At 45.3% G+C, this 21,841-nt stretch overlaps 1 protein-coding gene across 2 annotated transcripts in view; it reads right to left on the bottom strand.

Annotated features, from left to right (window-relative positions):
* Window positions 1-20,870, bottom strand: part of PPEF2 (protein phosphatase with EF-hand domain 2) — an 88,987-nt gene extending 68,117 nt beyond the window's left edge. Inside the window, exons 1-3 of one of the 2 annotated variants that reach the window (XM_063458685.1) lie at window positions 20,818-20,870; window positions 639-768; window positions 138-219 (exon numbers count right to left, since the gene is read on the bottom strand). In XM_063458685.1, coding sequence (XP_063314755.1) covers window positions 138-198 — 61 coding nt within the window. In that variant the 5' untranslated portion in view covers window positions 199-219; window positions 639-768; window positions 20,818-20,870. Of the gene's footprint in view, window positions 1-137; window positions 220-638; window positions 769-10,971; window positions 11,144-20,817 lie in introns of those variants that run through there. The other variant, XM_063458684.1, reaches the window with a different exon arrangement.
* Window positions 20,871-21,841: the final 971 nt, after the last annotated feature.

Genomic DNA, 21,841 nt, shown 5'->3' with positions numbered 1-21,841 from the left:
AGTGTTAGGGTTATAGTTTTGTATTCTACTATTGTTTTCCTTTAAAAATATCAGTTATAGTTTGGATGTTTCTCCTTGTTGATATAAATATATAAACAAACAGGTATACTGCAGTGGATATTCAATGCTCTACTTACTTTTTCTAGATCTTTGGATTGAGTGACTGTGAGTGGAGTTTGCAGATGTCCCACATCCCATGGTTTACTTCCCACCAATGATCTAAATTAAATTAAATACATTATTGAAAATATTTTTAAGCCTGTCTTCACATAATGTTTATATTGTAAATACAGTATTTGTAAATACCTATAGTTTCAAATCATCTTAATTTTTTTCAATTATTTGGGAGTTGTGTTGGTAACCCATTCAGCCATGCACTTATGTGCACACATTGAATTCAATTATAGTGACATTTATGTTTATTTAATAGCAATGGAGTTTCAAAATTCAAAGGTACAAAATCATAATATTAAAAATCCTGGGAAGGATTTGGGGTACAGAATCATAATATTAAAAATCCTTAAAGTCGCCATTTTGTAACATATAGCAAAAATCTGCCACCTACAATACTTATAAAAGTGTCACAAAAACTGTATCCATGCATACATAGTATTTGATACCTGTAAACATTTACTTACCAGTGTTTTCTGCTTAATGTTAAGAAACGAAAATTGATACACACATCATGGCAACAGTTGAAAAGTCGAAGGTTTTTGGCTTCAACTAGTGACTGGCAAAGGCAGCGCCATTATTACTTCTAGGTATTCCCTACAAAGGAAATAGGACAGTCAATGGTTACTGACATTAGGAAAAATAGGATTGTATTTCCTTAGACTGTGTAATATGGTAATTCTTAGTTCTGTCTCAGGAGAAAACAATAGACTTGTGCACGGTAAAAAAAATAAAAAATAAAAAAAAAGTCGGTTCAGTCTAATCTATTTGTCAGAGGGCGTGGATTGGCGCCGGACGAGAATGGCCGCCTAATCCTCGCGCTCCGCTCCTGCCTGCTCTCAAGCACCGCTAAAACTGCACGAACCGGCACCCATGGGAGGCACTAGACGGTCCCAAATGACCCCCTCCACACCAAGAACCCATGGGACCAGCTCCCACCCCTCAATTAGGAGTTACCTCCAAACGCCGGGAGGACTCCAATATGGCGCCCTCCTCGCCGAGCTCCGAGATGTCGGACGACGGTCCCAACACACGAGGCAGCATACCGGCACCACAAACGCCGGACTGGTATGCCCTCTTTGCATCCCTGCCGAAGAAGGAAGATTTCCAGACCCTCCTGGAGGAGGTCAAATCCACGCTGCGCACAGAAATCTCGGCCCTTGGCACCTCCCTCACAGCACTGGAGGCAAGGGTGCAGGCCCTTGAATCCCAGGGCCCAGACCAGCACTGTCCTGCACTCCCAGCCATCACAGCACAAACCAGACAACTGCAGGACCTGCGCCTCCACGTTGAGGACCTGGACAACCGTGGCAGAAGGCACAACATCAGGGTAAGAGGCTGCAGGGAATCAGAGGCCCCAGAGGATACCAGGGCCCTCCTAATACCATTATTTAATCGCATCCTAGGCCGGCCCAGGGAAGCCCGCATCCCTATAGACAGGGCGCACAGGGCACTGAGGCCCAAACCACCCCCGGGTGCCCCCCCAGAGACATAATTTGCCACATCCCTGACTTCCAACTAAAGGAAGACATTATGCGGAAAGCTCGCACAGAACGCTCCTGGAGGCACGAGGGGCAAGTGGTCGAGCTCTACAACGACCTCTCCCACCTAACCCTGCAGGCCCGGAGGGCATTACGGCCCATAACCGCCGCGCTACAAGAGGCCCAGATCCGGTATAGATGGCAATTCCCCTTTGCCCTCACGACCCGACGGGGCACCACGGAAGCCACAATTCGCACGCCACAATACACCCAGGCCTTTCAAGAGGCGCTTGGCCTCCCACGAATCCCCATCCCGGATTGGACTGGTTACCCGATGAACGAACGCTCCGCAGGAAGACCGACCCACCGCATCATACACCAAGGCCCAGACACCGACTTCACTTCCCCCCTGCAAGCAGCACCTGAAGAATAAAGGGGGCACTACCCACCCCCCTCCACTCATGACCCATGTCTGAACTACACATCAATGGGCACTACCCGCCTACCCTCGACAGGCATCAAGATACCCTTCCCCAAACCTGAAACTTCCTCGTTTTTATCGGCCCCTCTCTCACCTTCACGGCAAGACCCCTTGGATGCTGCTCACCAACCCATAGACAACGTGCACCTGCACACCACAGCTTCACATAGCTGGACTCCCCCCTGCCCCCCCAACCTATCTGGATTGCCCCGTAAATCCCCATACAGGCCATATGGGCCCTACAACGTAGACATCTGACATTCCACTCCGATTGCCTACCAGAGACTACACCCCACCCTCACGCTGAAGCTCCTGCCTGGTGATTTTCTGAACCTCTGTGGATTACTGACCCAGAGACGCTCTGAACACTCTCTCGGAGACCACTGGGGGAAATGTGCCCAGCTGTGCAAGTATACTGCAGGGGAACACAGACACCACAGACACACCGCAAACCGCATCCACCCCAGGAGACAACACACACAGAAAATACAAACATCTCACTCTTAACTATATAGGCCTACACCTGCATGACAAAACTCTACTCATCACACCTTTGCACACACATTCAGGTACTGATACCGGGGGGACAGATCACCGAAGCACTGCCTAATGATGGTCACAATGTTACATAGATGTACCGCTCATGTCAATGTTGTTTATCTTTATTCTAATCCATGTAATGTCTTTAAAATGTCATATTTGCCTTTACAACAGCAAGGGGGTGGTACAACACGACGGGAAGACTGACCCTCCCTGACGAGCCCCCCGAAGGCCCGAAACATCACCACATAGTGCCGATAGACGACTGGGCTGACACCAGAAAGGGTGGACAGAGCACACAGGGGCACATACCGCCGTGAGTACGCACACTTAGCCGCAGGTACACGACCACACTACAAACGGCCACGAGATACAGATACGTCGATATTACCCATAACCCTACCCACGTGAGACAACATGAACTAACAAAACACCGAGACGGAAACTCAAAGGGTAATGACAAACTCGCATACGCTCCCCCCCACCTCGATCCCACCAACCCCCCTCATTCCGGACTGGTCACCTCTCGAACAGACGTGTACCCCACGACGCACACTCCCACCGACAGATGGCTGAGTGCCATCGCACCACTGCACATCACCCTACATGGGTATGCTTGAGATGCTTACCTTGCTCAACTGGTTTAACTTGATCAATATGTCTAAAACGTCTGAAATGTTTGACTTGTTCAGAATGTTACCTAAGATCTTCCATGTTACAAAGATGTACCGCTCATGTCAAGGTTGTTTATCTTTATCTTAATCCATGTAATCTTTAAAATGTCATATTTGCCTTTACAACAGCAAGGGGGTGGTACAACACGACGGGAAGACTGACCCTCCCTGACGAGCCCCCTGAAGGCCCGAAACACCACCAAATAGTGCCGATAGACGACAGGGCTGACACCAGAAAGGGTGGACAGAGCACACAGGGGCACATACCATCGTGAGTACGCACACTTAGCCGCAGGTACACGACCACACTACAAACGCCCACGAGATACAGATACGCCGATATTACCCATAACCCTACCCACGTGAGACAACCTGAATTAACAAAACACCGAGACGGAAACTGAAAGGGTAATGACAAACTCGCATATGCTCCCCCCCACCTCGATCCCACCAACCCCCCTCATTCCTGACTGGTCACCTCTCGAACAGACGTGCACCCCACGACGCACACTCCCACCGACAGATGACTGAGTGCCATCGCACCACTGCACATCACCCTACATCGGCATGTTTGAGATGCTTACCTTGCTCAACTGGTTTAACTTGTTCAATATGTTTAAAACGTCTGAAATGTTTGACTTGTTTAAAATGTTACCTACGATCTTCCTGTGCATGCTACTGTTTAATGATATAGGTTATACGAATGTATCAGAAAGTCCCTCCCTCACCCCGCCCCATCCTCGCAACGCTCAACACACGAAAACAACACTGCGGGGCCGAAGCGGACATCCGCTTCCACACTACACAGACCACTTACGCTCCCTTTTACGACTCTACCCTTCATGGGTGCCACTTCAACCTCCACCACAGAGCTAATGGGCAGCAGGAGACGGATGAGGGCCGACTGTGACTCACCACTCACCAGGAAGTCATCAGTGGGCGACCATCCCTCCCCCGACACTACCAACCCCACGGGTGTACTGCCAACAACCTGTGAGGTGGACCCACAGGACTTCGTCCCTGGACCTCCGCCTCCCAGCGGCACATTACCCCTACTTACTGTCGCCTCTGCGATCTGATCACACCTACCACACCCCACACCCCTCCCCACTGCCCCTACCCCTCCCCTCCTTACACCTCCCACTTCGGGCCTGAAGGTGACCCGGTGGCATGGGTTCGCCCCCCCCCACTCCCCACGCCCCTGACGCGGGCAGAAGCGATGGCAACTCCATCAACCTCTACACGATAAACGCAAGGGGCCTCAACTCACCACACAAACGAGCCAGAGCCCTGCGAGAGATTAGGGCACTGGGGATATCGGTGGCCTTCTTCCAGGAAACCCACTTCCACGCTCCCCAGGCCCCTAGATTCTCCAACAGATACTATCCCACGGGATACTTCGCCCACAACCCCCTGAACAAATCCAAGGGAGTGGCCATTCTGCTCTCAGCAGACATCCAATTCAAATTTGAAGCGGAGATACAGGACGCAGAAGGCAGGTACCTTTTCATTAAAGGGAAAATAGGCAACTCCCAAATCACTCTGGCGAATTTATACCTCCCGAACAAGGGCCAGAAGCAATTCCTGTCCTCCGCCCTACGAACCCTGGAAACATTTGGAGAGGGCACCGTCATAATTGGAGGGGACTTCAATGCCCCCCTGGACCCCAGAGTCGACACGTCGAAAGGCGTCTCCACGATTCCGGACCATGTCCTCCGAGGCATGAGATCCCTTCTCTCCGAGCATCTACTAGTGGACTGCTGGCGCATTCTCCACAATACGGAAAGGGACTACACATACTACTCAGCACCACACAGCTCCTACTCGAGATTAGACTACTTCTTCATACAACACAGGAACCTAGACACGCTGAGATCTGCCCGCATTGCACCCATAACCTGGTCCGACCACACACCACTAATCCTCGCCATCGATAACCCCAGACCCTACAAACCGCAATGGACGTGGAAGCTAAACGAATCCCTCCTGGAAGACCCAATCATCCAAACGGAAATACGCACCGCTTTGGAACACTACTTCCTCACCAACAAGCCACCTGACTGCACACTACCCACCATTTGGGAAGCGCACAAATGCGTCATCAGAGGCATTCTCATCAAGCACGGCACCCGCCTGAAACGACAACGCGCACAAGAGATTTCACACCTCATCGACCGAGTGACCCAACTTGAAACACGACACAAACGCTCCCTTGACGACGCTACCTACAAACAACTCCTGGACGCCAAAGCAGATCTAAACACGCGCCTCACATCTAAGATTACATTCCAGTTTCAACTCACGAAAAAAACATTCTATGAATACGGGAACTGCTCGCCAGAGCGCTGAGAGCACGGAGGCAAAAGAGCCATGTCCAACGGATCACACTGAGGGGACAATCACTGCTCACGCTGAAAACAATCGCGGAGGGGTTCAGACAATATTACTCCTCACTATACAACCTACCCGCAAACCCTTCACGCCAGACCGTAACGGCGGAGACCTTCGAGGCTCGCCAGAAGGCATATATCACACGACACATGACAACTAAGCTCCCACCCGAAACCGTCGCTGCCCTGGAGGAAGACATCACGAGCGCAGAAGTATGCTTGGCCATCAAAAAAGCCAAGCAGGGCAAGAGTCCTGGCCCGGACGGATATACGGCAAAATATTACAAGATGTTCGCGGACGTTCTTACCCCACACTTGCTCAACCTCTTCAACTCCATTCAAAACGGAGGCTCATTAGACCCCGCCTCGCTTCGAGCCCACGTAGTGATAATACCAAAAGAAGGGAAGGACCCGTCCTCCTGTGCCAGTTACCGCCCGATCTCCTTGCTGAACACTGACCTCAAATTGTTCGCCAAGATTCTGGCTCTTCGCCTCCAACCGCTACTGCCAGACCTAATCCACCCTGACCAGGTAGGATTCGTGGAAGGCAGAGAGGCCAGGGACAACACCACCAAGACGCTCAACCTGATCCACGCAGCAAAGCAGGGTCCTTTGCCCGCCCTACTGGTCTCAACGGACGCGGAGAAGGCCTTCGACAGGGTCGATTGGTCCTTCCTGCGGTCCACACTGGCACACCTCGGATTAGGTCAGCACATGATGGCCTGGATATCGGCCCTGTACACCAACCCAACAGCCAGGGTACAGGTGAACGGACTCCTCTCAGACCCGTTTGAGATAAAAAACGGCACGAGACAAGGCTGTCCATTATCACCTTTGCTCTTTGTCCTCAGTCTGGAGCCGTTCCTCAACGCCATTAGAGCTCAACCGGGCATCTCCGGAATTGGAGGCAGCTGGGGAGTCAGCAAAGTCTCCGCATATGCGGATGACCTCCTGTTCACTATCACCAACCCACGGCCCTCTCTCAGAGTACTGTTGCAGCAATTCGACACGTATGGCACCTTGTCAAACCTAAAAATCAACTACACTGAATCTGAAATTCTCAATGTGGGATGCCCCCAAGCGCTGGTTACCAGCTTACAGAACGACTTCCCCTTCCGCTGGTGCGCAGAGGCGATCAAATACCTGGGGACATGGCTATCGGCGGACCCTACGGACACCTTCCGCATCAACTTCCCCCCCCTCCTGGAACGGATCACAAAAGACTTGAATGCCTGGCACCTCCCCCATATCACATGGCTGGGCAGGATCAGTGTACTCAAGATGAATGTTCTCCCACGTCTCCTGTACCTCCTACAGACCCTACCAGTCCATATCCCCAAATCCTTTTTTGCACAAGTCCGAAAAACAATGGCAGGATACGTGTGGCACCGTAAAAAAGCGAGACTGAACTTTGCCACTCTCACCAAACCCAAACTGCATGGGGGCCTAGGCTTACCAGACCTGACAAAATACCGACAGGCGATACACCTCCAACGACTGATTGAATGGACACACAACCCAAAGGACAAACTGTGGATACCGATAGAGGCGAGCTTCTCGCGAACTCCCCTCTCCCTCCTCCCGTGGCTACCGAAAGCAACGCCAGGCGAATTGCCGAAACAACATCCAACGCTGAACGTCACAATGACCATCTGGAGGAGACTGGCCCTACAAAAGGACATGGCCCCGGAGCTCTCATCTCTCTGCCCTGTATCGCACAACCCACGACTCCCTCCGGCGGAGGATCCCCGCTACATTACAGTGCTGGGACTACCAACCCCCTGCAGGTTGAAGGACGTGTACAAACAGGGCACAATCACACCCCTGGGAGAACTGGTCCCGAATAACCCGCACACCTGGTCGCTCCTCTTCAAATACCATCAACTGAAGAGGTTCCTGCAGACCACGCCTGGACTGGACTCAGCGGCCCGAGCACTCACCGCCTTTGAGACGATGTGCACGAACCCCCCGAGCCCACCACACGCAATATCGTTACTATACCGCACACAGATTACACCATCCACCGATGCACCTCTCCCTTATTTCACTAAATACTGGGAAAGGGATCTAGGACACGCACTCCCTGCGGAACAATGGACCACAGTGTTCACGCTCATACATAAAGCATCCATAGCCACCAAATTCCAGGAAACTGGGTATAAAATGCTCTCGCACTGGTACAGGACACCCGAGAAACTATCCATAATAACAGCTGCCTGCGAACCCGAATGCTGGAGGTGCGGGAGGGAACTGGGATCCCACTTCCATATTTGGTGGACCTGCCCACACATCAAACCCTTTTGGTCGGCGATTCACGCTGTCATGGTGACCATAACGGACGCAAACATACAACTCACACCGGAAACCTACCTACTCCAACTAACCTTAATCTTCACAACTAAATTCAAGAGATCAGTGATACCACATCTCCTAAACGCGGCGCATAGTCTTATTCCGACACACTGGAAACAACCCACGGCCCCGACGCCAAGAGAATGGCTAGCCAGAGTGGAGGACATCAGACAGATCGAGGAGCTGATCCTCTCGGCGGCCGGACGTATACAGCGCTACCACGACACCTGGTACCACTGGCTAAGATGGCTCGCCTCCCCCACCGGGACCGGAGGGGACACGCAACCCCCGGGATCAAACACGAGGCCCCCCCTGCCGGAGGGCACAGACAGGAACGACGGAACATCGGAGGCAGTCCCGACGGAAAGACGGAACCGAAAAGAGCGCGCCGATGCCGGACCCAGGGACGGGGGGAGCTGGGACGCGGGCCCAGGCTTGGGAGCCCGAAGCCCGCACCCCACCTCTCACACCCAGGCACACCCAAACTAATTCCTGGTCACCCCCCGCCATCACCACCTCCCCTTTACCCCCCTCCTACTACCCCTGACCGCACGTCACCCCCTACTAGAGTGACAACGCCGAGCACGAGAACCACCTGAGACACCTGACACGCACGACTCCCTCCCACGCCTGACAGAGGCCGACACAAGCCACACGCCAGGTAACGAACGGGGGTCCTGTCAGAGATGCAAAGCAAACACACACTACAGAACCCCGGCGACAGACCCCCTACCACACACCACGGACCAACCTGCTACCTGAGGACCCCAGAACCCATGACCCCACGCTACAGGCGACTGCAACTGAAGGGATACCTCGACCCACATCTCCCTGCTGCCCACAGGCCGCCCTCCCTCCTCCAGAGCAGTCCCTGTGTTCCAAACACGGAACATCAGAACACCACATACCCCACCTTATGGGGCATCACCCACCGCAACAAGCCTCTACCACACACTGTATCACACTAATACCCACTCCTACGCAGATGACATCCTCACCACAAGCAGTCAGAGGCAAACAGACATCGGACACTATACATACACTGCGAGGTGACATACGGTGGTAAAACCTCAAACGAGCGTCAGCCCCGAATGTCACATAAATAGTAATACCCTCTGTATGACTCGCTGTATCATGCAATTGTACAGCCTACTGCTATTTGGGATGCACATGATTGCCTTCATTAATGTATGTACAACTTACGCAAAACAGGCATCGCTCCTCATTGTACGTAATGGCTACAAGCTCACTAGATAAGCTTCTGGTCCTTTTCCTTACCCTCACTATTCTCAAGCTAAACTCATCAATGATACTATGAACCAAGCAACTCACTAAACTATGTACAAGTTTCTTTCCTACCACAAATATGCTCATACACTTGTAACCAATGCGCTTGTCAAGGCTGTTGTGGCCATACAAGAAATGTTGTGATCTTTCATGCACTATAAAAATAAAAAAAATATTGGAATAATCTATTTGTCAAACGTTTTTTTGCCAAAAAAACTAATTTGTCCAATTTGTGGTGTTTCAGTTCAGATGACTTTCAATGCAATAGTTTTGGAGAAAATAATTCAGGTGAACCAAAAGGGCACCGAAATGGGCTGATTAGTATACTGCAAGATATATGCATAATATAATTTTTGTATCTATATACATTTTACAGTGCACCAATAGGTGAATTTTCCCAACATTTGATTCACAGATTAAGTGATCTGTAATGATCAAGATCAGTAAAAAAAAATAAAAAAATCTATATTTATGTATGTTATTATTATTATTTAATAAATATATAAACGTTGAATTTTAATGCTCCTCATTTTTTCCTCTGCTGGTCATGTTGCTTTAGCTGTGAATAACATCAATATTTAGTGGCAGTACACTAAGCATAATTCATCATTTTTCCCATCAATCTTCACATTTTATGGTGCCATGGGCAAACTCCGAATCACAAAACAAACAAACCTGTTGTCAATTTCGGAGTTACAGAATTTCAATATTGCACCGATCGCCCAAATTCAGACAAATTGCAATTAGTTTGAAACTGAATGCACAAGTCAGGCACAAATAGTGTCACATACATGCCCTCTTCTGAATCTTCCCCCCTCACCCAATATTCAGAAGATTTGTGCACAAATGTGTTTCAGCTTGGGTAAAGTAATCAAATTCCTTTTAATCTGTGCCAGATTTTGAGAATAAGCTTCCACAGATATATCCTGGATCGATTTGTTTGGGTGTAGACTGAATGGGATTTTATTCATTCAAACCTGCTGAAACACATTTGTGCACAAGTCTACTGTTTATCAGCTGTTTACCTGCTTAGCTGACACGACGTCCATCAGACTGAGTATAGTGAATGACAAAATCCCACATATCGACTTTTTTTTTTAACAGGCTGTGATGCCTGGCTAACTGCACATTAGGCTATACATTTATTTTACAGTAGAATAGGTTTGGTCCGAGCAGGTAAAAAAAAATCTTCCCAGAAAATAAAGTTACAAAAATTCTAGTTTATCACATAGGACAAACATCCAGCTCCGTTTATCACACCTTCTATGGGAAAAATTGGATGCGGTAGATTATGGCCAATAATATTTTAATGCATGCAATTAATCAGTTATGCATGCAATAGTAACAAAATAGCAAAAAAAAAAAAAGCTTAACATTTATCACTTCAGCTGAATGAAACACAAAGGACTATTTCTTACCTAAATTACAAATCAGTTCTACCTTACAAATGGTAGAACTAACACAAAATAACACACAATCAGATTTACAGAACTTTAGTGAATGAAGCCTCACATATGATTACGCATAAGTAAAAATGCAAATTTCCTTTACGTTTCGACTAAATAGAATGTTTTTCTGACAAAGACAACACTTACCTCTTAGTTTAAAAATTAGCCACATTAGCCTAGAATTACATTGCTTGTTTAATATCGTAAAAACCTGTATTCCTTTATGAACCATCGTCCCAATTCTCGAAAAGTAATCATATATATTTGGCCAGTTTCCAGAACGTTAGCAAACATCCACAGCTATTGCTCATGGTTTACTTCTCTGCTATATAATATGTGCTTCTATGCAGACATTACAGGCCTGTTACTTATTTACATAACTACGTACACAGCGCTAATGCTGCCATGTGACTCTTAAGACATTGAAAGGATCTGTAAGGGATTAGGATTAGAAACGGTTCTGAAACAAATACTCTAGACTTTTCCTTAATTGCTGCCTGATAGTTCTTTCAATTCTTTCTGTATACACACAGGGGAAAAAAAGGAATCAACGTTTTTGGGGAGTATTCATTAAACAATTAATTTTGGTAAGTAAAAAAATATTCCACATTTGGAAATGTCTTTTATAATCCGAGAATTGTCGAGATGTGACTACTGAGTTTCATATTATACCCAAAATAGTAGTCTGTTAAATAAAAAAACTAAAAATGTACTTTTAAATTTTTTTTTTATTTTTTTAACATTTTTTCTTGAATTGACAAAGACATTCCCTAATTTCTGTGGGTGTAACAGCTATTGTATGCGCAAAGAAATTTGGAAGATACTGAATATGGATCACCCTCAACCTTATCTCCTCGCTCGGGTCGTGGGACTACTCTCCACTTCCATACAGGCTATTTACCCAGATACTCTTTACTACCGAGCCACTAACTAACGGCTGAAGGCACACTATCTGCGATCCGGAATCTAATACGACCAGACGATCCCTCTCACGAATGAGATACGCACGGAGTTCCATTGGTGGCTTCTCCACAGGCAAGTCTGGAATGGGAAAGACAATTTTAGTCCCACACCGAATTCCGTGGTGGAGTCGGACACCAGCCTACGGTGCTGGGGAGCACATTGTGTGGGATCATCCACAAGAGGACTCTGGTTACTCGAGGAGAAGGAATTGCACATCAACTGCCTGGAACTGATAGCAGGCTCCTTTGCCATCCGCAGTCTGGCCAGCCACATGTCTGACTGCTGCATCTTGATGTGCAAGGACAAAATCTCAGCAGTCCAATATATCAATTGTCTGGGTGGGGCTTGATCCTGGGCACTAACAGATGCAACAAAATACATTTACAGTTTCTTTCTCTCACACAATATTAGGTTACAGGCAGAATACCTACCGGGAATATCCAACCTCATAGTGAACTGGTATTCACGACATTGGAGGGACAGTAGCAACTGGCACCTCCACGAGTCGATATTCCAAAGTAAGGATGAATGCAGGGGTCCTCTCATCATCGACCTATTTGCCTCACGGACCAATTGTCAACTGCTCAGGTACTTCAGCTGGCTACCAGATCTAGACTGTGAAGCAGTGGACGCGTTCCTTTAGACCTGACCTTACGCCTTTTCCCCACTCTCCATTTTGACGTGAGTATAAACCAGGTACGCAACCTGAAGATATCTATGCTCCTCTGGACAACGCTCCAGCAGAGTCAAGCATGGTTCCCGGTCTCTCTGGAACTACCCTATGACCATCCTCTCCTCCTACCCTCGTTTCCCCTCCTACTATCCGGCCCTCAGGGAGAACTGCACCCTCTGGTACTACAAGGACGACTAGATCTGGTGGCTTGGACTATTTCAGGGGAACCTGGGCTACAGACGGTCTATCGCAAATCACTCAGGACCTGCTATGGGACTTGTGGGCACCCGGAACCAGACGGAGCTACCTCGCAGCCTGGAACAAATGGTCTAGCTGGTGTTTGGAGAGGGACTAATCCCTTTACAACTCCTATCACCATTATTCTCAACTTCCTATCTCAGACATCATGCGTTCGGCAGACTGGTCTCGGGAAGAATCCTTTCGGAATATGTATTTCCGTCTTTCCTCTCACGCTTCTTTTTCTCTAATCGGATAGCGTTAAAAATGCTAAATATGAGGCCTACTGTCATGTGATAAAAGTGTAGATTATGCTAACGTAGTGTACTAATAATCTTATAATTTTAGTAATGACAGGAGGTGAGTATCCTCCCCCCCCCTTTTTATGTTTCCTTCCCCTTTTATCCATATTTTGTACTACTCTTATCCATAGGCGTGCGCACGGGGTGTGCCGGGTGTGCCTGGGCACACCCTAATCCCCTCGGCACGCCTATGTATTGAGACCGGCAGGGGAGATCTCAGGATCCCCCCTGTCGGCTCATGCAGAGCCGGCGCTATCCAAACGCCGGCTCTGCTTTCAGCCTCCCTCCCCACCGACCCACAGGCAGGGAGAGAGGCAGGAGAGGACCGGCGGAGCTCTTGCCAGCAGCTCCGCCGAGTTCCTCTCGCGAGATCTGAGCGTTGCCGCGGAAACGCTCAGATCTCGCGAGAGTGAACTCTAGCCCCGCAGGCTAGAGTTCACTCACCACTGGACCACCAGGGATGGCAGCAGCAGAAAGGATCCCCCCTCCCAGGCATAATGTAAGAAGGGAGGGGGGATATTAAGCATTCTGGACCACCAGGGAAGGCAGAAAGGATCCCCCCTCCCTACATAAGGTAAGGCAGGGGGGATATTAAATAATCTGCCCCCACCTCCACTGGACCACCAGGGAAGGCAGCAAAGAACAATAATCCCCCCTCCCTACATAAAGTAAGAAGGGAGGGGGGATATTAAGTAATGTACCCCCACCTCCCCCCCCCACAATCACCCACACACATACAGCACCCACAGACATACACAGCACCAACACACATACACAGCACCTACACACATACAGCACCCACAGACATACACACATACAGCACCCACAGACATACACAGCACCAACACACATACAGCACCCACACACAGCACCCACACACATACAGCACCCACACACATACACAGCACCTACACACATACAGCACCCACAGACATACACACATACAGCACCCACAGACATACACAGCACCAACACACATACAGCACCCACACACATACACAGCACCTACACACATACAGCACCCACAGACATACACGCATACAGCACCCACAGACATACACAGCACCAACACACATACAGCACCCACACACATACACAGCACCCACACACATATAGCACCCACATACATACACACATACAGCACACATACACAGCACCACACACATACACAGAACCCACACACATACAGCACCAACACACATAAAGCACCAACACACATACAGCACCAACAGACATACATATACAGCACTCACAAACAGCACCCTCACAAACACACACAGCACCTTTACACACAGCACACAAACAGCCCCCTCACACACAGCACACAAACAGCAACCTCACACATGCACAGCACACTAACAGTACCCTCACAAACACAAACAGCACCCTAACAAACACACACACAGTACACTACCAGTACCCTCACACACAAACAGCACCCTCACACACAGTACATTAACAGCACCCTCACAAGCGCGCACATACAAACACCCTCACCCACATAGCACACTAACAGCACCCTCACACAGCACACACACACAGCAGTGTATGTGTGTGTGTGTATATATATATATATATATATATATACATACATACATAATAATACATATATATACGCGGCGTGTGCTTGTGCTTTAGGGTGCACACTCTAATGCAAAAGGCTGCGCACGCCTATGCTCTTATCTATGTACCAACTTCTGCTATAATTTATAAATTGTAGTTAATGACAATTATGGAGGGTTTGATATGAGATTTATGATGTTGTTATATCCTGAATAACTCTTTAATTCGAGTTTCATATTATTCTATTTATAGATAATTATATTATCTATAAATGTACAAGAGTGAATTGTGGAATCACGGTCTACCAACACCTTTCACTTATTTCTCCTTCTTTTTAATATGAATACTTCCATCGACTACAAGCGGAATGTAATTCCTTCTATTCGTTACAGTTTGAAGTTATCAGGATGCTCAAGTTTCTACAGTTTTCCGTTTCCAGTTAAAAGGGACTATCTACATTCACACCAAAGAAAGAGAGAGAATTAGGGGCTGTCCTACCTTATATCTATGATGACTGTTGTTTTCTCATTGGTTAAAGTTTTTTGATTGACTTGTTGCTGCTGGAGTTTTAAGTATAGAAAGTCAATGCAAAATACTCGCCTCCTGTCATTACTAAAATTAAGATTATTAGTACACTACGTTAGCATAATCTACAATTTTACTCCAATATTTAGCAGAGATTGGCGATGAAATGGAAACATAAAAAGTGTCAAAATAACCTTAAATAGCCTGTGATGTCTACTTTATATAAATATATACCTTTGCGTGGCAATTTAGTTTTTTGTGATGGCTACTAAACTAACAAGACAAACTTTGTTTCACATTGACATTTTATTATAGTCCTTGTGTTTTGTGACCTGTAACTTTCAAAATAGGCTGAAATCCTATACATATAATGTACTCTATAAATCAAGACACATAAAATTATTTATTTTGAATAACTTTTCCTAAGATGGACATATTATGCACACATTATTATTGCCTAAACTGTAAAAAAAAAAAAAAGAATTCTGTTCCACCCCCCCACTCCCCCCCCCCCCCCATTTTTGGACTTTTTTTTATAATTAATGAGAATTTGTATATGTATATATGACATCAAATTAAAGTCCTTTTTGTCCTCTAAAATACGGTATATAATATTTGTTGGTGCAGTGAATGAGAGAGATGCAAATTGCAGTTGAACAAAAACAGCAAAAAATTAAAAAATTGCTTGTGTCCTTAACCCCTTAAGGACCAAACTTCTGGAATAAAAGGGAATCATGACATGTCACACATGTCATGTGTCCTTAATGGGTTAAGGGTAAGACAAACTTCTGAAGCTGTGTCCTTAAGGGGTTAATGAGCCTTCACTTCTTTATCTTTGTGTGCCTAACTTTTATGTAAACATTGTGGTCTATTTAAAACTGGTTACCAGTCTAAAAAAAACAATATTCCTCCTAACTTTATTGTGGGGAATTTTGATAATTGTTTCTATGCTGGTGGAGCTCTGTGTGATCTACTTTAAACTACCAGTCAGACAGTGCTGAAAGGAGCAGATCCTTGTTGGAGTTTTCCTCTTGGAGAAGGGACGAATGCTTTGGTGAACTAGGTCTGAATCCCAGGGCAGGGACTGATCCTCCTGTGTCCGCTACAGTCATATCTCAGTGATGTTTTATTAAACAGATTAAAAGTACTAAAAATAAAGTTTATGTTAAACTTGTAACTTTGACATGAAAATTGCATATAGCTAACCCCTAAGGCACATCAGCTTGCTGAGATGCTTTACAAGTTAAAAGAGCCTCTCTCTTTCTTACTTTATAAAAATGCCAATTTCAAGAGAAATCTGCATTGTATGAAGCTCCTAAATTGCACCCGCCAAACTGTTTAGGAAAGTGCTCTGCCATATTGCGTCATGCTATAGCATAAAACAGAAGGCAATTTTTTTTTAGAGAGAATTATTGGATTCAGTTACTTCTCTATGAGTAGCTTTGCTGGTGCTCCCCAATTTGTTTCTCTATCAAAAGAAATCTACTGACTGTTAAAACGTAATGCAGCCCACTGTGTGGGGGCAGAAATCTAAATTGTCTTTACACACTCAGCCATTATGTGTTCTAATGTTTTTATTTATTACAGGGGAGTGTTCCTTTAAACACATGGATGCACTTTTTGGAATGACAAGTGTTCTGGGAAAAAAATATACTTTCTTAAAATTTGTTGGTTTTTTTGGTTGTAAAAATGTTTTTTTTATTCATCATATAAGTTTTACATCCATCACATGAAATACATCAAACAAGTATATACATACATACAATCATCTTCAGATGTTAACATTATATATGGATTTCTGGTAACCAGGCTCTACCTTCTAATATCTACCCAGATTTATCCTCTGGGATATCTATCTAGCAACAATATAATCAACATTACGTATTGTAAAAAAAAAAAAGAAAAAAGAAAGGAACCGAAAAATCCATATCAATACACGTCAACTCATGCAGCACATTCACACACCATTCGTTGTTCCGAGAGTCGAGGGGGGCAAGGCTGGGAGGTGGCAACTTTCACCTTCTCTTTTGCCCAGCGTTCGATACATACATATCCCAAATCAGCCATCTATATTTCAGTACATCATATGAGCCTACATGTCCATCATTCCACTCTAATGCTCTATTACCCTGCATGACAATTCAAATCTCCGACTATAGCGGCATCTTTTCTCCTTTCCACACTGTGGTAGATAGGGACACTGATAGGAGGACACTTGGAGACCTGGGGACACAGACACTAGAGGACACTGGGATAAATGGGGACATTGAGACACTGGGAGACTAGGGGACTGGGCGACATGTGGACACTGAGACACTGTTATACATAGGGACAATGAGACACTGGCAGCAATCCATCTATACAGCAAAATCAAACTGTAAGAAGATTTTACAGAATTTTCTCTTATGTCACTCCTTGTGATTTACATCATGTGATGTCACGCATACATAATTAATTATGCAAATAATTAAGGCCAGTATTTTTTTTTCAAGAAAGGTGGCAACCCTAACCCTAGTATGGAAGCTTAAGAGGGATGTAGGGGAACAAAACCTGTGTGGACTGGCTGACAATGAAATTAGTTAAGTTAATGCTGACTTTGGTTTCTTTAACACTTTGGCATGTCCCCTTTCTTCTACACTCACTACATACACCTTTTCTCTGTCCCAGACTATATACCAGGAGCTTCTGTCTGTTAGTAAGAAGGTAAGGAGACAAGTGGACATGTGAGTGCTAGGGAACAGTCCTTAGAAAGCGAGGAGTAGGCGCATCATTAGACACATTTATGTCAAGCTCAGTTTGCGGTCTGCATAGTATGCCCTTAGTTTGCCAGCCTGCATGATTCACAGGTAGCCTGACATGCATTCATGCCAGGCTGGCCTTCCAGTTCTTTGGGCAGACATGCCCTCTTTTTGGGCATGTTCGCCCCTTTCGGCCCAGTAAGTTAATTATCTCCTGAATACAGAGAGCTGAACATAAAACACCCCAAAATACAGTTAAATCCCACAGAAACCCCACGTCATACATCCATGGATAGCTCTTGTCCAAATAGTGCCCGGATCCATAAGGAATTGTCCAATCACCACCAGTGGAAAGTTTTGACCAGCGACACACTTGGGTGAAGCCCGAAATAGTTCCAGGGAAAAAGTGGTGTTGGATAGTCAAATATCCGGAGTCCCAAATAAATGGGTACCCCCCCTGGCTCTTAGGGAACGATTGTTCATCATAGTCTATAGTACCTTCCCTCCAATTAGCACTCTCCTGGCATGTCTGTAATTGGGGCAAAACAGTGAAACAAATATACCAGGAACCGCATGGTCAAGTTCCCAAATATAGTTCCACGAAGTTTGCGGCCAAGTCCCGCTGTTAGCGTTCGGGAGACAAAATGGCAGCCATTTGCTGGTACATTCGATTTTTGCTTGTTCATGAATGGCGGCCACCCAGGGAGAGCGCTTGTATGCCTTCCTTGAGAGGCAAGGTATGGAGTCAGGGGAGCCCAGAATGTTCGACAAACGAACCAAGAGGACACTCTTTCAGGAACGAACAGGGCAGTACTGGCACCCGAATGGATACAGCACCAGGTCCACAACATGAGGATTGTCAGGAAGTCAATTTCAAATTTAAGGTCACATTTCTAGTTTGACTACTTTAACCTTAAAGTAACACTATAGTATTAGAAATACAAATATATATACCTATTACTATAGTGCTGGAATAGATATTTCTCTCTGGTTCCTCTCTTTGGAGATAAAAGGTGTTAAACTTACCTTTTTTCCACTGCCGCACGTTTTCACCGTGGCTGGTCTTGTGTCTATGGCTGCATTAATCAATCGATGATAACAGCCAATCCATTGTTTCCCCATAGTAAACATAAAAACTAAGTGACTTTATTCCATTAACCCCTTAAGGACACAACTTCTTGAATAAAAGGGAATCATTATTTGCGTCATGTGTCCTTAAGGGGTTAATTATTACTGAAGTGCTGTTGAAAACAAAATGCATATGTGCCTTACGCAGTACCCTAGTTGGCTATTTTAATATTTTAATTAAGAAAATATATTTTAATTGATATTAATTTAGTAGAATTTGCTTTTCAAAACTCTGTGCGAGGCATTCATTACTTTCTTGTATGAAAACTGGCTTTTGGTTCATTTGAAAATGTACTAGTTAAATGTACACTCCAAACACCTGAAGCATTTAGCTGGCTGAAGTGCTTTAGGCGTTAAATGCATGACCTCGTTCTCCCAATTCATAAAAGTGCCAATTTCTAAATAAATTGCTGCACAAGGGCGGACAAGAAAGGGGGTTGTTGTCACTGACAGTGTCCCTAAGCAGAGTGGAGTAGTGACAAGAGGGGATTAGCCGCTGGATAAAACAGTGAGTTATATATTTTTGTATGGGGTACACCTGTCATGGTTAGGGATAACGGAACACCCCAAACCTTAAAACGGAATATCAGTATTAATGTCGGAGTTTTCCTTTAAGACAGACTTATCCTGTTGGCTTCCAAGGCAGACCATAGTGATATAGTTCCTACAGACTACCTTAAGGGCTATTTAATGTTGCTCTATCCTTTGCAATGCAGACCCTGGTGATTATTTGACAATTTATATTAAAGTCATAGCATCATACCAACTCCTTCTCTCACATTCTTGAGTTCAGCAAGATTTGACCTTATTTATTCTAGTTAGACTTGAGTAATTATCAACATTTTTTTTTAGATACCAAATGCTCCTGTATGGAGATTCATGTAACATGCATCATATCTGCAACAGTCATATTATTATCTTATTTGTATAGCTTAGTGTAAAACCTTTATATATTCATAATTTATTAATAAATACATTGAGGTCTGGACAACAATATCACCTCTCCGCCAATAACAGGACTATTAAACATAGGAATGGAACATACAAATCAAAATAAATCACCGCTTGTCTATAGTGACATTCCAAATACAACATTTAGAGGTTTAGTAACTAAACACCAATTAGTAGTGAAACCAAAACCAAACGGTAAATTTACAAAAAACTGTCTGATCAGGGCATTCTCAATGCTATAGTCACAGTTTGACTATTTTAATCTTTTTTTTTTTCAATTTGTTTTTCAGTTACTCCAATTCTGCGTTTAACCCTATGTTTACTAATTTAAGTGTATAGAATATGTTTATATGTTGCAATGACTGCATAGTCCTATAAGAATAAGTATGTTTGCTAAAATGTGTATATTTTATTGATTGATTTATATTTATTTTTAACTCAAATGCCAGGAAGGAGAAGAAACATTTGTGATTGCATGGATAATTAGGGGTAGGATAGACTCCAAGTCCTGATATAAGCACCGATTGCATAATTATTATAATAGGGCAAAACACAAAACAGGTACTATTCCGATGCAGGTTGCAAAATAAGGAGCAATCACCGTGGAAACCAAAGGAACCTCTATTCATATTTAGCACTTTGCACTCAGTACAGCACCTGCTTAGCCTTCACTAATCTTCAAAGAATAGCTTATTTTTAACAATGTTTTTATGTGTAATGTAGATTTGCAGAGTTAGTAAGAAAACACAATAATGTTTTAAAAAAGAATACTTAATCCTTTTCTGCTTAATTCTTTATCATGGTCTCAACATGTTATCTTAGCCTGTGTGGTCTCATTATCTGTTTGTTTACAACATAGTACATGGTTTAAAAATAATAAATAAAAACATATTGCTGCATATGTGCAGCTTACCTGCCAGAGATGAGCGTTGTGTGTTCTCTATACACAGCGTATACGCTTGCTCGATGCAGGACCGTACTCAAAAAAATTAGGTCACTGTCTTAATATCTGTTTATCCATGTGGAGAGGAGCATATGAGTAAGCAGGTAACTGTGCTTAAGGAGAAGCTATTAATATGAAAAGGTCAGGGGGTAAAATGTAATTATTACAGGAAAACATGGTTCTGTCAGCCTAACAATTAAATATTGTGCTTTAAATTAAAAATAAAAGATCCAAATGATGTGCTTTACATATTAAGAATATCTCCCAACAGAGTTATACAAATACAGACTTACATTAAAGGGACACTATAGTCACCCAGACCACTTCAGCTCAATGGTCCCTCAGGTTTTAACCCTTCAGATGCAAACAGAGCAGTTTAGTGGCTGTCTTCCGGACAGCCACTAGAGGCGCATCTGCGATGCTGGAGGCATATTATGCCTCCCTCGCTCAGAGCGTTCATAGGAAAGCATTGACGTTGCGGGAGCTGACGTCAGCGGGGGAGGAGAGGTCACCAGCGCCGAGGGAGCCCGGCGCTGGATTAAGGTAAGATGCTGAAGGGGTTTTAACCCCTTCAGCGCCAAAGGAGGGGGACCCTGAGGGTGGTGGCACCCTCAGGGCACTGAAGTGTCAGGAAAACCACTTTGTTTTCCTGACACTATAGTGATCCTTTAATGCATCTATTTGAAAGGAACATTATAGTGTCAGGAATATAAACGTATTCCTGGCACTATAGTTCAAAAATAACAATCTTACCTTTGAGTGCTCACTTTTTTCCAGCGCCACACGAGTACAGTCAGTCTGGCCCCGCTGCTGCTCCGCCCCCTTGGATGAGACCATCAACATTGACGATATAAGCCAATCCAATGCTTTTGCATAGGAAAGCATTAGGGGTTTATTGTGCAAAGCGAAGCGCTGTGCCAATCAAATGGTTTGACTACTGTTGTCAGACGCTGTGAAAATTTTCTTTTTTTAAACCTTTTGACATTTTGCTAAA

The sequence above is a fragment of the Pelobates fuscus genome, chromosome 6 (genome assembly GCF_036172605.1).
Source record: "Pelobates fuscus isolate aPelFus1 chromosome 6, aPelFus1.pri, whole genome shotgun sequence".
NCBI classification, from domain to species: Eukaryota; Metazoa; Chordata; class Amphibia; order Anura; family Pelobatidae; genus Pelobates; species Pelobates fuscus.
The sequence above is the reverse complement of the archived record's forward strand: the minus strand, read 5'-3'. Positions and strand labels throughout refer to the sequence as shown.